The sequence below is a fragment of the Sebastes umbrosus genome, chromosome 5 (genome assembly GCF_015220745.1).
Source record: "Sebastes umbrosus isolate fSebUmb1 chromosome 5, fSebUmb1.pri, whole genome shotgun sequence".
Classification (NCBI taxonomy): domain Eukaryota; kingdom Metazoa; phylum Chordata; class Actinopteri; order Perciformes; family Sebastidae; genus Sebastes; species Sebastes umbrosus.
In genome coordinates, this window is record NC_051273.1 from 1,273,180 (window position 1) to 1,288,741 (window position 15,562).

At 40.7% G+C, this 15,562-nt stretch overlaps 1 protein-coding gene across 1 annotated transcript in view; it reads right to left on the reverse strand.

Moving 5' to 3' along the window:
- wwc3 (WWC family member 3) overlaps positions 1–15,562 on the reverse strand; it is a 43,880-nt gene that overhangs the window by 25,795 nt on the left and 2,523 nt on the right. The window contains exons 2-3 of the mRNA XM_037771052.1: positions 1,795–1,904; positions 172–372 (exon numbers count right to left, since the gene is read on the reverse strand). Coding sequence (XP_037626980.1) covers positions 172–372; positions 1,795–1,904 — 311 coding nt within the window. The remainder of the gene's footprint in view (positions 1–171; positions 373–1,794; positions 1,905–15,562) is intronic.

The following is a 15,562-nucleotide window of genomic DNA, read 5'->3' on the forward strand; positions in this document are numbered from 1 at the left end:
AATGGACATCAACAATATAACATATCCAGGCCAGATAATGAGATCAGCTAAGGTCAGGTTTTTAGTCGTCATGGAGCCGTCCAGGTCACACGTCTCTCATGCTTTAATTCTTTCTTTGATTATGTAATGAAACACCGGGTAGCATGTCAGGAAGATGTCAGAGCGTCTTACTGCTGGTGATGGAGCGGTTGTCTTCCGAGAGCTCGTGGAAGAGCAGCATCTCCTGCTGAGCCAGCTCCAGACGCTGCTGCTTCACCAGGTACATCTCCTTCTTGGCTTTGAGGGCCTCCTGGGCCACCACAAGGTACTCCTTCAGCATGCGCTCCTGCTCCTGACGCCATTGAGTCCGCGGGTTCTCAATCTGGGTCGTCTCTGACAACGGGACACAAACTCAAGTGACTAAAGTCTCTTTCATACATAGTTCCTGGTTCATTACTGGGATAACCTTTCAGGTACCCCTAGTGATTTTATTCACACATGCACTACATTCAGGAACATTTCCGTCTTACGTCTTTTCACACACGCAGCAGCGATGCAGGTACAGATGGGGCAAGGGACAGTCCAGCAGATGGCGGTAATGCAACACTTGTCAACCGCCATAAAACGCAACAGAAGAAGAAGAAGATGGGGCTAGGCCAGATGTACGTGTACACATCTCGTATTATTTTCAGGAACATGGCGGACGAGGAGCTGTTTTTGTCCAGTACCAATGTTTCTGTGTCTTGAAACGTATTTATTATTTACTAATAATTTTCTAATATCTTTAATACATTTTCCACATACTTTATGGATATTTTTCGGGTATTTTGTGGACATTTTTCACATATTTTTCACGTCTTTATTGGATATTTTTTGGACATTTTTTACACATTTGTTGGACATTTTTCACATATTTTTTGAAAATTTTTCGGATATTTTCCAACATTGTTCACTAATTTTTTCACATAATTTACAAATATTTTTCAGACATTTTTCACATATTATTTCGGATATTTTTTCGAACATTTTTCACATTTTACTAATAATTTTCTGACATTTTTTAGATATTTTTTGGATATATTTCACTTTTCTTTGTTTTCTTTTTTTTTTTTTTTTTTTTACATATTTTACAAATAATTTTCGATTATGTTTCACATATTTGTTGGAAATTTTTCACATATTATTCACATATTTTTTGGACAGTTTTCACAATTTTTTTTCACCTATTTTGCTAATAATTTTCGAATATTTTTCACATATTTTTTGGACATTTTTCAAACATTTTACTAATACTTTTCTGACATGTTTTTGATATTTCTGACATACTTTTTTAAATTTATTTTTGGCTATCATCAAATCACCTGCGAAAGCATTGGTGTAAATGCTAAACCGTAAACAAGTTGTGGATTCAAACACGTCATCAGCGGAGTCTTGTGATTGGTTCGCTCGCTCCACGTGAAAGCGTCTTCCGTCATACGGGCGTAACCCTTTACATGCTCATCCCTGCAATGTTACTGCTTTCATTTACAAAACCGCCGTACCGGCATTTTTCCTGAAACGTTACAAGATCTTGCGGAGGGAAACTGACGGTACAGATTTCCCTGAATATGGATCCCTGCTCCCGTTCACACATGAGCCCATGCAGGAAATGTTCCTGAACATGTGTAAAAGGGACCTAATAAGCAACTAATCCCATAAAGGCATGTGATAACATTCATCAGAAAAGAAAGAAGAGTGTATTAACATTCAACCATCATCGCTCCAGTGTGTTATACAGTGAAATCTATGCTCGGAGACAAATGGGGATGTACTCACTGTTGATGTGGTCGATGTAGTAAACTCCCACTTGCTGGTCGTAAACTTCCTCCCACCCGAGAGGCAGTTCATCTCCAACACAGTCGGCAAACGTCAGCGGTTTGGTGATCCTGAAATCATTTAAAATCTATTCAGTGCAACAGTAACCCCAGAGGAACGCTCCTTCATATCAGCTTCTGAAACAATAACATGAAGAGTATCTCTGTTAACTGGATCAGTGTGCCCGTCATGTCACCCACTAATACGGAGAATTAATGCACACTGAAAACCTTTAACACCCAATCTGAGCATAATTCTTCTTAGAATGTAATTTTACAGAAATCTGTTCTTCTGTCTCCCACATGACGTCATTTTCCCTGTTAACATTAACTGGCCCCGCAGGGCGCTCAGCCTCATTTATCATGTTTATAAAAGATGTTTTTAAATGTTAATCGAGCAGAAATAAGCAAAAAGTAAACGTTCACTCTTAAGAATATTTTCTCCTCCAACCAACATTAAAACTGCTCCGCCTCACATGGACGTTTTCAGATGCATATTATTATCACAAAGAGAAACTCTGAGCCAAAAGTCAAAAACATGTTCAACAAATGGTGAAAACTAATATGATTCCTACAGTAGGTTCCTCTTATTCTGCAATATACACATTTTAGAGTAAGGATGCAATGATCTGATACTGATATCAGGCCGATACCGATTCGTTGGATCAGATATCTGTGACAATGTGGCTGATCTATTCAATTCAATTCTATGTTTACATCTGATTACATGTGCGAGTACTATATCTTGCGTCAGCAGCACACCGGCGGTCAACGTATCCTCATACAACGGTTTGTATGATATCTTATTAAAAATGATTCCTCATTTTTTGTGCATTCTCCTACAAATGTCCAGCAACACGGGACAATTTATGCATGTTACATGCGTATAGTATTTTCAAAATAATTTCCATCTTCACAGGAAACAGCTTGGTGAGATTTAGAAAACAAAAGTACTTAGTTAGGTTCATGAAAAAGCATGGTTTGGGTTAAAAATGACCACAGACGTAGCAAACTGTGAAATCAAAAGTAAAAGTTGCTTTAAGGTACATTTTGAATGGATAAAAAAATTAATTTGCGATCAAATATTTTAATTGATTGACAGTCCTGATTGAAAAACTAAAAAGCTCTTTATGCATTCAAACCCTTTTTTTCTCACAACTTCATCTTTTCTGTAGTTTCTGTTCTCTGCCTTTGTAGAGCTGCTCATATATCATATATCAGATCTATATGGTTAAATAAATATACAATATATATGTATGTAAACATACATATAATGTACGCTCCAGGTATATTATTTAGCTTACATTGTGACACCTGACACTTTTTTCCTTGACAGATTTTAGACTAATCAATGTGTGTGGAACCTGGAGATATACATATATAAGTGTATACGAGTCAATCTACAGTTATACTGCAATACATTGTACTTGGAATTCGGAAAGAAATGACCTCCAACACGGAGAAGTATAATGGAACGGTCATTCTAATCGGGAACTTATTTAGCTCAAGTTCGCCGACATAAACACTTCCGACGTCACAGCAACATGGTGGCGCGCACAGTGAATTACCGTTTCATCATGTTTGACTTTATGTAGCGTACTGGTACGGCAGTACTGGTCTCCTCCTCCCGTCTCTTTTGACAGGGTTCCCATGGATCCTTAAAATGTCTTAAATTAGATTTTCAGGAATATCCCCCCACAGGATTCTCGTTGTTAATTTAAACTTTATATGCGTTTCTATTCGCTAACGGCGCCGTGGTAATGGATTTAACTCCTCTGTAGATCCTTGTGAAGGTCAGACACTTAAAACATCAGTTTGCTGCAGGCGTCCATGTTTTCCCGAGCAGATGCACCGGGATGCATTTAGATTGGAAGACGGGAATACCGACTCGGAATTACTGACTTCCAACTTGCAACGGATTGCAGCATTATTGACGGGTCGGCCGCCTACATACACACGACTCAAACTCTTCTTAAACTGGCAGGAACTAGACGTCAACAATAAAAGACTGAAATGATTTATGAAGCCGACTCGCACTGTGTCATGCTTTAACTATGACGGGGCAGAACTAATGACATCAGGCTGATACATCACTAACTCTCTCTAATCTACACATATCAGCGAGCTGTGAACCATGCGGGTCTGCTGACAGCAGATCATACAGTAACTGTCTGATTACCATCAATCAGCGCAGACAAAAGGGAGGTCCAGAGACAGCGACCCCGTCCACCACGGTATGCTCACAATGCAGACGGAGCATGAGGCCTGAATGTGGCGAGGCACGCATACACCGAAGGGGACGGCCCGGAGAGAGTAGCCGAGGCATTCTGCAGCACATTCCTCTCTGCACGCAGGACGCTTCTTCACCACATCTTCACTTCAGTCTGGCTGCAAAGACGTGATGGTTTTCAGGCCAAACGGCAGCAGCACTGAGACAACTTTCTCAACTCCCACTTTCTCAAAAACACTCAATAAAGCCTTTATTAGAGCGGCATACCAACGATATCTAAAAATATATCAGCTGCACTTGTTAATACTGCCCTCAGCGCCTTCAGAGATCTCTAATGCTAATAATAAAAGGTTAAAATATGTTCTGAATGCACTGAAAACAGGCCTAGTTGATGATGAATCACATGGGCTGGTCAAAAAAACGTCGACAATGCCTCAAATTCAATGAACTCCCTTTGCATTTCACACATTTTTGGGAAATTCTACAGGCTATGTCACTGATGTGCAGCATGTAGAGCTGGATAAGTTCAAATTACTTTTTACTAGGGCTGTCAATCAATTAAAATAGTTAATTAATCACACATTTTATCTTTTCAAAATGTACCTTAAAGGGAGATTGTCAAGTATTTAATCCTCTTATCAACATGGGAGTGGACAAATATGCTGCTTTATGCAAATGAATGTATATATTTATTATTGGAAATCAATTAACAACACAAAACAATAACACATATAGTCCAGAAACCCTCACAGGTACTGCATTTAGCATAAAGATTTAGCATGTCCGAAAAATGTCTAAATAAAATGTCAGAAAAAAGTCAGAAAAATGTCCGACAAATGTATGAAAAAAAGTTTTTAAAAAGTACGAAAAAAGTACGACAAATATTCAACAAATATCTGAAAAAAAGTTAAAAAAATGTCCGGAAAATGTTTGAAAAATATAAACCAAAAAAAGCTTTTAAAAAGTCTGAAGAGTGTGAAAAAGTCTGAAAAAATGTCAAAAAATATAGCAGAAAAAAGTCTGAAAAATGTCCGACAAACGTATAAAAAAAGTTTTAAAAAATTCTGAAAAATGTCAGAAATATGTCCGAAAAAAGTACGACAAATATCCACCAAATATCCACCAACTGTCCGATAACTGTCTGAAAAATATGCTCCAATCATAACATGTCAAACTGCAGCCCAACAGGCAACAACAGCTGTCAGTGTGTCAGTGTGCTGACTTGACTATGACTTGCCCCAAACTGCATGTGATTATCATAAAGTGGGCATGTCTGTAAAGGGGAGACTCGTGGGTACCCATAGAACCCATTTACATTCACTGATCTGGAGGTCAGAGGTCAAGGGACCCCTTTGAAAATGGACATGACAGTTTTAGTGTTAGTTTGGAGCGTTATTTAACCTCCTTCATGACCAGCTAGTCTGACATGGTTGGTACCGATGGATTCATCAGGTTTTTTTCGAACATACAGTCCAACTTTTTTTTTACATTTTTCCGACTTTTTTTTACATTTTTCCGACTTTTTTTTCGAATTTTTTGTTGGACTTTTTTCAGACATTTTCAGATTTTTTCTGACCTTTTATATTTCAAACATTTTTCTGACTTTTTTTCGGATATTTTTCTGACTTTTTAATTGGACATTTTCCAGATTTTTTTTCAGACAAAAACCCTCACACATCCACATATCTGGAGGTCAGAGGTCAAGGGACCCCTTTGAACATGGCCATGACAGTTTTTCCTCGACAAAATTTAGTTTGGAGCGTTATTTAACCTCCTTCATGACCAGCTAGTCTGACATGGTTGGTACCGATGGATTCATCAGGTTTTATAGTTTCATATGATACCAGCATCTCTTCACTTTCCATACAGCTTTCGCAATATTGCAATACTTCAAAATGTGCACAAAAATATACGTTTATGGAAACACAGCTACTGTGTGTAGAGGATTGTGCGTGCAGCCGAACACAAAGACAAAGCAAACACGAGCACACTCCCCACCTGCTCCTGCTTCTAGTGTTTGTTAAAGGTAAACAAATGTCCAGACTCTAACTGCACTTGTAAATACTTAAAGACACACTCAGACAGGCCGGTCGGGTTTTATATGTAAATAAAGACTGAAGGAGGAACCATGACGACAAGAATCAAGTCAGAAATAGGGAACAAGAAGTAGTTTAGATATATTTTGGATGGAGTCAGAAAGGGTCATAAAAACAGGGGGAAGACCATGAGAGCCTTCGGATGGGAAGCGATGTGACGTCAGAGGGAGTTCAGTCCTGAGCTGACCTCTGACCTCCAGAGAGAGAAAACATGTCCTCTCACAGATCTGGATCTGAATGTTTGGTTTGTTACGCAGTCTTGTGACAGCAGCCTGTTTTTCTAAGTCATGTCTTGGTCTTAGGAGACTCTGAAACCACTGAAGCACGGCAGCACAGAGCCGTCTGATCACGTACATTTAGAGAAGGACTTTTAAAACTAAAAGTAGTCATACTTGTTTGAACAGTATGAATCTGCACTCTGAAGCAAAACATGACACATCTCTGGGATCATTTCTATCAAGCAGCTTGTTTCCGTTGAGTCAGAGAAGCTCAGAGAGAAATCAGTGTGTCATTCTGCTGACGGACTGACACAGTGACCCTGGCTAAACCCTGGGGTTTGCATGCATTACACAACAGAGTTCACTACAGGACCTGACAGCGCTCTGCTCAGGTATGTGAGGCCAAACACTGATTTCTATAATAACTGTATTATCATATATAATATATATATATAATATAGAGCTCCTATAGGAGCTATAGGACCTGTCTATGGTCCAGACTGAAATATCTAAACAACTATAGGATGGATTGCCATGAAGTTTTGAGCAGACATTGACTACATTTACACGCACACTAATATTCCACTATTATTACGAATATGACAACATAGTGAATGTGATACGGGTTTTGGGCAAGTCATAGACTAGTCAGCACACTGACACATTGACAGCTGTTGTTGCCTGTTGGGCTGCAGTTTACCATGTTATGATCTGAGCACATTTTACAGACATTCTTTTTAACTTGTTTTTCGGACAGTTGTCGGACATTTGGTGAATATTTGTCGTACTTTTTTCGGACATATTTCTGACATTTTTCAGACTTTTTTAAAACTTTGTTTCATACGTTTACCGGACATTTTTCAGACTTTTTTCTGATATTGTTTTGGACATTTTTTCAGACTTTTTAAAAGCTTTTTTTGGTTTATATTTTTCAAACATTTTTCGGACATTTTTTTTTACTTTCTTTCGGACAGTTGTCGGATATTTGTTGTACTTTTTTCGGACATATTTCTTACTTTTTCAAAACTTTTTTTGTTGATATTTTTCAGACTTTTTTTCAGACATTTGTCGGACATTGTTTTACTTTTTTTTCGGACAGTTGTCGTACATTTGTTGTACTTTTTTTGGAATTTTTTTCTTCTTTTTTTCTGATATTTTTTGGACAGTTGTTGGACATTTTCTTTAACTTTTTGGGGACTTTTTTTTCATACATTTTTCTGACTTTTTTATTGAATTTTTTTTACTTTTCCAAAAAATGTTGGACCTTTTTTTCGGACATGCTAAATCTTTATGCATGATTGTATGAAAGGTTCTATATGAATAAAGCTGAGTTGAGTTAGCTGCAGTTGCAGCGTTTATAAATCTGTGCATTTTTAATCACATTGCCATGAAACAATAAATAACTTTAGCAAAAATAAACCTCAGAGGAAGCGGTGACAAAAACACAACAGCATGATATTGAAAATGGTCCTCTGTGATGTGAAGTATATGAATATATAAATTGTAATAAATAAATCCCGGTATTGTTAGTCACAAGCTGCACTGCCAGCTGTAAAATAATGAGATTATTAATAAATTTACATTTTGCACATTCTTCAGGATCCTCTGTCAATCAAAGAGGATGCAGAAAATGAGACAGATATCGGAAATAGAAAAGCGAGACGCCGACAGAATGACAAGCATGTTCAGCTGTGGAGGAACGACATGTTGCTCGCGTCTCACGACTTCCCAGCAAAAATATATTTAGTTGTCAAAGACGTTCGCTAATTCTGGAATAATCTGTGCCATCCTGGTTGTCCCGGAGGATATTTCTATCTGCAGCAGCCCGCCTTTGCCCGGCGACGGGACGCTGCATGGGAAAGGCATGTGAAACTGGAGTCTGGGCTACTGGTCCTGGTCTGGACCTGGTCTGGTCTCAACCTTTTGTCTCTCTGCTACAAGATGAGCCAAACTCTGCATTACATAACACACAATATTCCTTCTTCTATTTAATGATGAAACCGATGAGGTCGGATTTTGACACCCTGGATCTGAGTTACAATCCTTCAGCTCGACCACAGCGGCCACATGTTTTCAAGCAGCTAACAAAATCCAAAGGCGCTCCGGCCGCCGCGGTCGTTCACACGGTTCACATTAAATTAAAAAACATGTAGTTGATCGCTCCACCAAATGTGTTAATTTGAGTCGTCGCCACGACCCAGTGCAGTCTGAGTTTTTAAACGTTTAATTGTGTGATGCTTCAGCCGTATAAATAAACCAAACACTAGCGTGATAAAACAGCCAACACGTCTTTTATCGTCCCAGCTGCTGAAGTCCACAAATAAGAAGTGACCTCTGGATGACAAGCATTGCATGTGTGACCAGAAAAACAACAAATGTCGTAGACGGGCACGAGGCGATAGCAGAAAATTCATCATGTTCCCGTTTTAACTCCAATATGCACCACAAATACCAGCTGCTTTCATTCTCATATTGTTAGCTGGTCTCTGGAGAAGGGGGGGTGACAGACGGACACTCGGAGTCTCGGAGGGAAAAACAAAAAAAGGCCACAAGTGTTGTTGGTCCACAAATTCCTTTGGGTGTTAAAAAAGAAAATGTGAAAACAACTTTGGGAGGAATGTCATTTATGTCCAGCTCCTCTCGGAGGGCCTGAAGCAGCTGACGCTCTCCCATTCTGTGTTGAATCTTATGGAAATAGGTCTCCTATAAGTAGACAGACATCTCTGTCTCTGGACACATTTAGACGGCGTCTGGACACATGGGAAGGGCTCGTCTTATTGTGAGCGGAGCGGAGTCGGGGGGGCTTCCCGGTGGAGCATTCCTGACCGTAATCATTTTAATAGAAATGCGTCCAACTACTGTGATGAGCATCTTCTCTTTACGAGGACGCTTTCTCACACACTGTTTTTAAGGATTCATTAGGGGTCAGAGTATTCAGAGTCGACCATAAGAACTCATAAAACAATGGTAACACTTTATTTCAAAGGAACAATTTGAGATTTGGGGAAATTTACTTTGTCAAGAGTTAGATGAGAAGATTGATACCACACTAATGTCTGTAAATATTATATTATATATCATATATATCCACCGTCACTCCAAGGTAGCTTGTAATTTGTACAATAGCTGTAGCAGGATGGCTGTGAATAGAGAGATAGAACAGGATGATGAGTGTGGACATTAGGCGTAAATGGAGCCAAAGTTATGCGTTTTAAAACGAAAATGTATTAGTGTGGATGTAACCTGGAGACAAGAGACATTTAGCCTGGCTCTGTCGACATGCATCTTAAAAGGCCCGTGTCCACCAAAGTGTTTTTTTTCCCAGCTGAAAACGCCGGGTGCTCTTCTGAAAACACTCGGCTGGGAGCGCTTGAGATCGGCTGGATAAAAAAAGTGACAGTGGCGATCATTTTGATCATTTTTAAGCTCACGGCGAATCTGCGACCAGAAGCTTAAAGGGAGATTTGACAAGTATTTAATACTCTTATTAACATGGGAGAGGGAAAATATGCTGCTTTATTTATTGGAAATCAATTAACAACACAAAACAATTGTTGTTCAGAAACCCTCACAAGAACTGGATTTAAAGTTTTTAAGAAGTCTGAAAAAAAGTCAGAAAATATCAGAAAAAAAGTCTGAAAAATGTAAGAAATTTGTCCGGAAAAAGTACGACAAATATCCGACAAATGTCTGAAAAAAAGTAAAAAAAAAAATGTTCGAAACATATCAGAAAAATATGCTCCAATCATAACATGGCAAACTGCAGCCCAACAGGCAACAACAGCTGTCAGTGTGTCAGTGTGCTGACTTGACTATGACTTGCCCCAAACTGCATGTGATTATCATAAAGTGGGCATGTCTCTAAAGGGGAGACTCGTGGGTACCCATAGAACCCATTTACATTCACTGATCAGGAGGTCAGAGGTCAAGGGACCCCTTTGGAAATGGCAATGCCAGTTTTTCGTCGCCAAAATGTAGTGTAAGTTTGGAGCGTTATTTAACCTCCTTCATGACCAGCTAGTCTGACATGGTTGGTACCGATGGATTCATCAGGTTTTATAGTTTACTATGATACCAGGATCTTCACAAAAACACATAACTGAATGCTGGTATACTATAAAACTGTTATAGAGTTGACAAATACTGTACAATTGCATTAATAGAGACTTTAAAATGTCCTTAAATCACATTATAGTGTGTTAAAGTGATCATTTTAGAGTGAGCACACTAAACTACAGGCACATGAAAAGCTGCTGAGTTACAACAATTGTTTGTGATTTTAAAAAAGCTGTGACCAGCTGTGAAGTACAGAACCGTACGCACCGAACGGGCTGAGCCAGCTACATGTTTCTTTCTTTCTGAATAAGAATTGTGCAGATGTGTGGAAGGAAAAACAACAATGGTGGCGCAGAGCTGGAGGCTGGTCCGCTGAGTTAGGCATGTCCTGTTTAGGTTGCATTCTTCACAATATACACATCAAACCTACAGCTCTGACTGCTTCAACACACAGCCTGAGCAGAGCTGTAACGATTCGTCGATTAGTTGATTGATAGAAAAATAATCAGAAACTATTTTGATAAGCGATTCATCGTTAAAGTGGTTTTTCATGCAAAAATGGCAGAAAATGCTGTTTTCAGCCTCTCAAATATGGAGATTTCCTGCTTTTCTCTGTTTTATATCATATTAAACTGAACAGCGACATTTAAAGACGTCACCTTTGAGGAACTGGGATGGACATTTCTCACTATTTTGACAAGGTGCCAACTTTGCCCATCAGGATCTAATCTAAATACTCATTCACACACGAGAGCAATTTTGGGGTTAAGTGTCTTGCTCAAGGACACATCAACATGTGGGATCGAACCACCGACCTTCCGATTGGTGGACAATCCACTCAACCCTCTTAGCCACAGTCACCCCAACTGCTTTTATTGTGCTGTGCTCAGACCAAGAGAGAAGCAAATTTTCACCTCGCTTTACTCGCACCAGTTGGACCACCGGTATCATTTGTGTTCATTCGCTCTAGATGCACCGGAGAGGAAGAGGAGCTCGTCTCTATATAGGATGCACCGATTCCGATACTGTGCTCATGTACTCGCACTCACAAAACAGCTCCGATACCACTTTACGGCAGCGTGGCGTTCGACGTTCGTCACCATCTGTCGGGTCCCATCACGCGCTCACGCTCCGTCTCCCCGGTGGCGCGCCTGACCCCGCGAGGCCGGGATCCCACCTCAGCCGGCGCGTGCAGGCCCTCACTTCCATTGCGCCACGGGGTTTTGCTTCCACCCTCTGACTCGCGCGTGCGTTAGACTCCTTGGTCCGTGTTTCAAGACGGGTCGGGTGGGTTGCAGACATCGCACAGACCCCTGGCGCCTTTTACTTGGGCCGAGCCCCGCCCTGGGGGCACGACGCGGTTGGGGCGCATTAAGGACAGTCCGCCCTGGTTGACACTTTGTACACGGCCCCGGGAAGCACCTTCGCCCCGAGCCTTTCCAAGCCGACCTAGATAGCCGGCCTCGATAAATTAAAAAGAAAATAGCACTAATCTGTGAGGGAAATGTCTTTATTCTTTGATTGTTGGGTTGCTGGATAATAAATAATTCCTGACAATGCCTGATATATTTGACTTCAGGACATCTGACTACATACATGCGGAAAATCAAACATTTTTATTGTATTAATTTAGATATTTTAAGTGAAAGTCCCTAGAAGTGTATGATTCAACTTTTTCCCCTCATGATCTAGTGTTAAAAAAGTTAGCAAAAATTGCAATATATCATAATATCAAATCACAATATTTAAAAATGTCAATACATATCGAATCGGCACCTAGGTATCGTGGTAGTATTGAATCAGCTGGACATGAAAGTGAGTAACGAGGTCTGAACTTCCAGAACAAGGAGCGAGGAGGAAGCTGAAGACAAACATATTGTCCGCTCATGAAAAGAACACAGAAAACACACATCGGGCCGAATGACACCGGATCAAGCAACGGCATGTTTGTAACCTCCAACCCCCCCACCAAAAGACAAAAAAAGAGCCATCATAATGAAAACACTGGGGGAAGCAAAATAACAGCGGGGTTCAGCGCATGTGAATAACCTTTCGGTGCTGGAAACACAGCTCACCCTTTCCAGAATAATTGAATTTGGTGTGCTTTGTGACCAAGTATAAAGGCCTCCCTTTGCTGAGCGGCAGGCCGGCCGCGGCTTGTTGCATAACAGAGCTAATAAAGGAGGCCTGCCGGGCCCAGGATGGAGAGGAGGAGGCAGACACGTGGGAACTGCCTCTGTTCTGCTGCTTTGTCTGCGGGGCCGCGAGCGAGCAGAGCCCCCGGGCATTAGTGTAGGCATGCCTCACATAACGCTCATTCCTCAGGAACAAAAAAGCCCTGCGTAACCGCTCGGCTTATCTGCAGGAGCTGGCGGGGCCGCGGCGACCTGCTCCAGGTATCCACCGTCCTCACACACATCATCAAGCGGAGAGGAGGGAGCTCAATGAGCACTGATGGTTTGAAATGTTAACAGGTTTGTGCTCGCTCTTCTCGATGATGTTTCATCAGTTTCCCAGCATGCATCTGCCTCAATCCAACCATCTAAAACAGCTCCATCCAGCTTCCCGACCAGCGGGAACACACTTGACCTCTGGCTGCTCCGTTACAGCATCATCATGATCATCATTGACAATAATGTTGGAGCTCAATGGCTCTGGTGTTTTAGTCATTAGGTGATAATCCGCCACTGACACGCCTCTCTGCTGGTCAGCAGACTGGAGGCTCGCACTCATCAGACTACAGCTGCAACCATTAATCGATTAGTCGCCAACTATTAAATCAATCGCCAACTATTTTGATAATTGATTCATCGGTTTGAGTCATTTTTAAAGAAAAAAAGCTTCTTAAATGTGAATATTTTCTGGTTTTCTTTCCTCCTCTATGACAGTTCATTTGAGTTGTGGGCAAAACAAGATGTTTGAGGATGTCACCTTGGGCTTTGGGAAACACTGATCCACATTTCTCACCATTTTCTGACATCTTATAGACCAAACAACAAATAATCAACAGATTAATCGACAATGAAAATAAGTTAGTTGCAGCCCAACGTCGGACAACCTCTCGCTGTACAACATCACACGATGGTCGTACCTGTCCTGAACTCAGCATTGACACACAAGGTGTTCACGAGCGCTGCAGTACTGTCAAGTATTTAATACTCTTATTAACATGGGAGAGGACAAATCTGCTGCTCTATGCAAAATGTATGTATATATTTATTATTGGCAATCAATCAACAACACAAAACAATGACAGATATTGATCCAGAAACCCTCACAGGTACTGCATTTAGCATAAAACAATATGCTCCAATCATAACATGGCAAACTGCAGCCCAACAGGCAACAACAGCTGTCAGTGTGTCAGTGTGCTGACTTGACTATGACTTGCCCCAAACTGCATGTGATTATCATAAAGTGGGCATATCTGTAAAGGGGAGACTCGTGGGTACCCATAGAACCCATTTACATTCACTGATCCGGAGGTCAGAGGTCAAGGGACCCCTTTAAACATGGACATGACGGTCACCCGACCAAGACACTGCAAGAGGCATGGTGACCATCGTCAAAGACAAAAATATCGTGTAGTCTGATCTCGGCATAAGCGGAGGAAGCTCTAAATGAACATATTTGTTAGTTGCAGCCTCACTTCTCTCTGCCTGGAACAACCATTTAGACATCACGTCTTACCGCCTCCGGCTGAAAACATTTGGTTCATGTTCCTGGTTCCATGTGACACGTCTGAGGAATCTGCTCACTATCACTTTGTTTCTAAGACTTTAGGTCTTGTGCACTATCTCCTGCAGCAGCAGTACGTCACATCGAGTTAAAGCCTGTAACTCATGATGATGAAGGCCTTTAACAACATGTGGTCGATATACCAGACAACAATCCTCAAACTACCAGCCTTTGATTTTTTTAGTTGTACTTAAAACGAAACAGCTGTCAAACACAGAAAGTCTTATCATCGCTGCAGTCATCTCTCAGCTCCTGACACGGCAAACGGTCCATCTATCTGCAGCTGGAAGAACAACCACATTTTTTAAAGACTTGAATGGCTGACACCTTTTTGTATCTGTTGCATGTTAGCAGAACGTTAGCGCCGTATAGTGATGTGATTTATTGGAAAGTCGGCATCAGGTGGTGACAGAAGACATTCCTCTGGTCGAGATAACCTATAAATCACCGAGCGGCACCAGAACAAATGCAGAAAACATTCTTTAGTCATGCAACAAAAAAAACCACAGATCCCCTTCACACGCTGATGACTATAAGATCCAACCATCAGCTGCCGGAGATACTAAGTCAGTTTATTATGAGTGACTTCGGGCTTGTTTTCCTGAAAAGTCGCTTACAAATATTGGCAGTCACGGGTTACGTTTTTTTGTGTAGTTGCTTGTTCGAGCTTACTCCGGTCTCTCTTTCGATGATTCGAAGGCAGTTTGCCTTAATTGTAAATGTGATATACGAGCACTTCATACCGATCTGGTTCAACATGTTAGCACTGAAAAACATAAAAGAAACGCATCACCGTCCCCTTAAATGAGGCTTACCGACACTGGATTCACAGTCTTTGCAAAAATGCAAAAATGAAACGAAATGTAAAAAAATTAAATTAAATGTTCGACTTGTTTAAGTTTAGTTGACAAGAAAAAAATGTAAAGTTACAAGCTAAAAATGGATGTAAAAATGAAATAAAATGTTCTACTACTTTAAGTTTAGTTGACAAGAAACCTGTTAAGTTACAAGCTAAATATTTATGCCAAAATGCAATGCAATCCAAAATAAAGTCATATATATGAAGTGATCAAGTGTCTCTCTCTCATATTGTGGTAGGTAGGTAAGGTTGCTTGTTTTGGGGCTCTTTGGGGGGTAAACGTTGCTTCTTTTGGGCTTGTTTCTATAAATCTGGTTGCATGTTTCTCTCCTAAGATCTGGCACCACTGTCAGCTGCACATAACAATGGTTAATCAACCAGCAGGGAGGAGGGGGGCCTTCAAGGAAATCAGGTTTCTCTTATCTAGATTACAGCTACAACCAATCTGGATTAAAATGTCACACACACATTCAAACTTGTAGTGTTTGTTTCACTGCAGTATAGAGTTGAACTACTTTTGCTATAATTCCTCC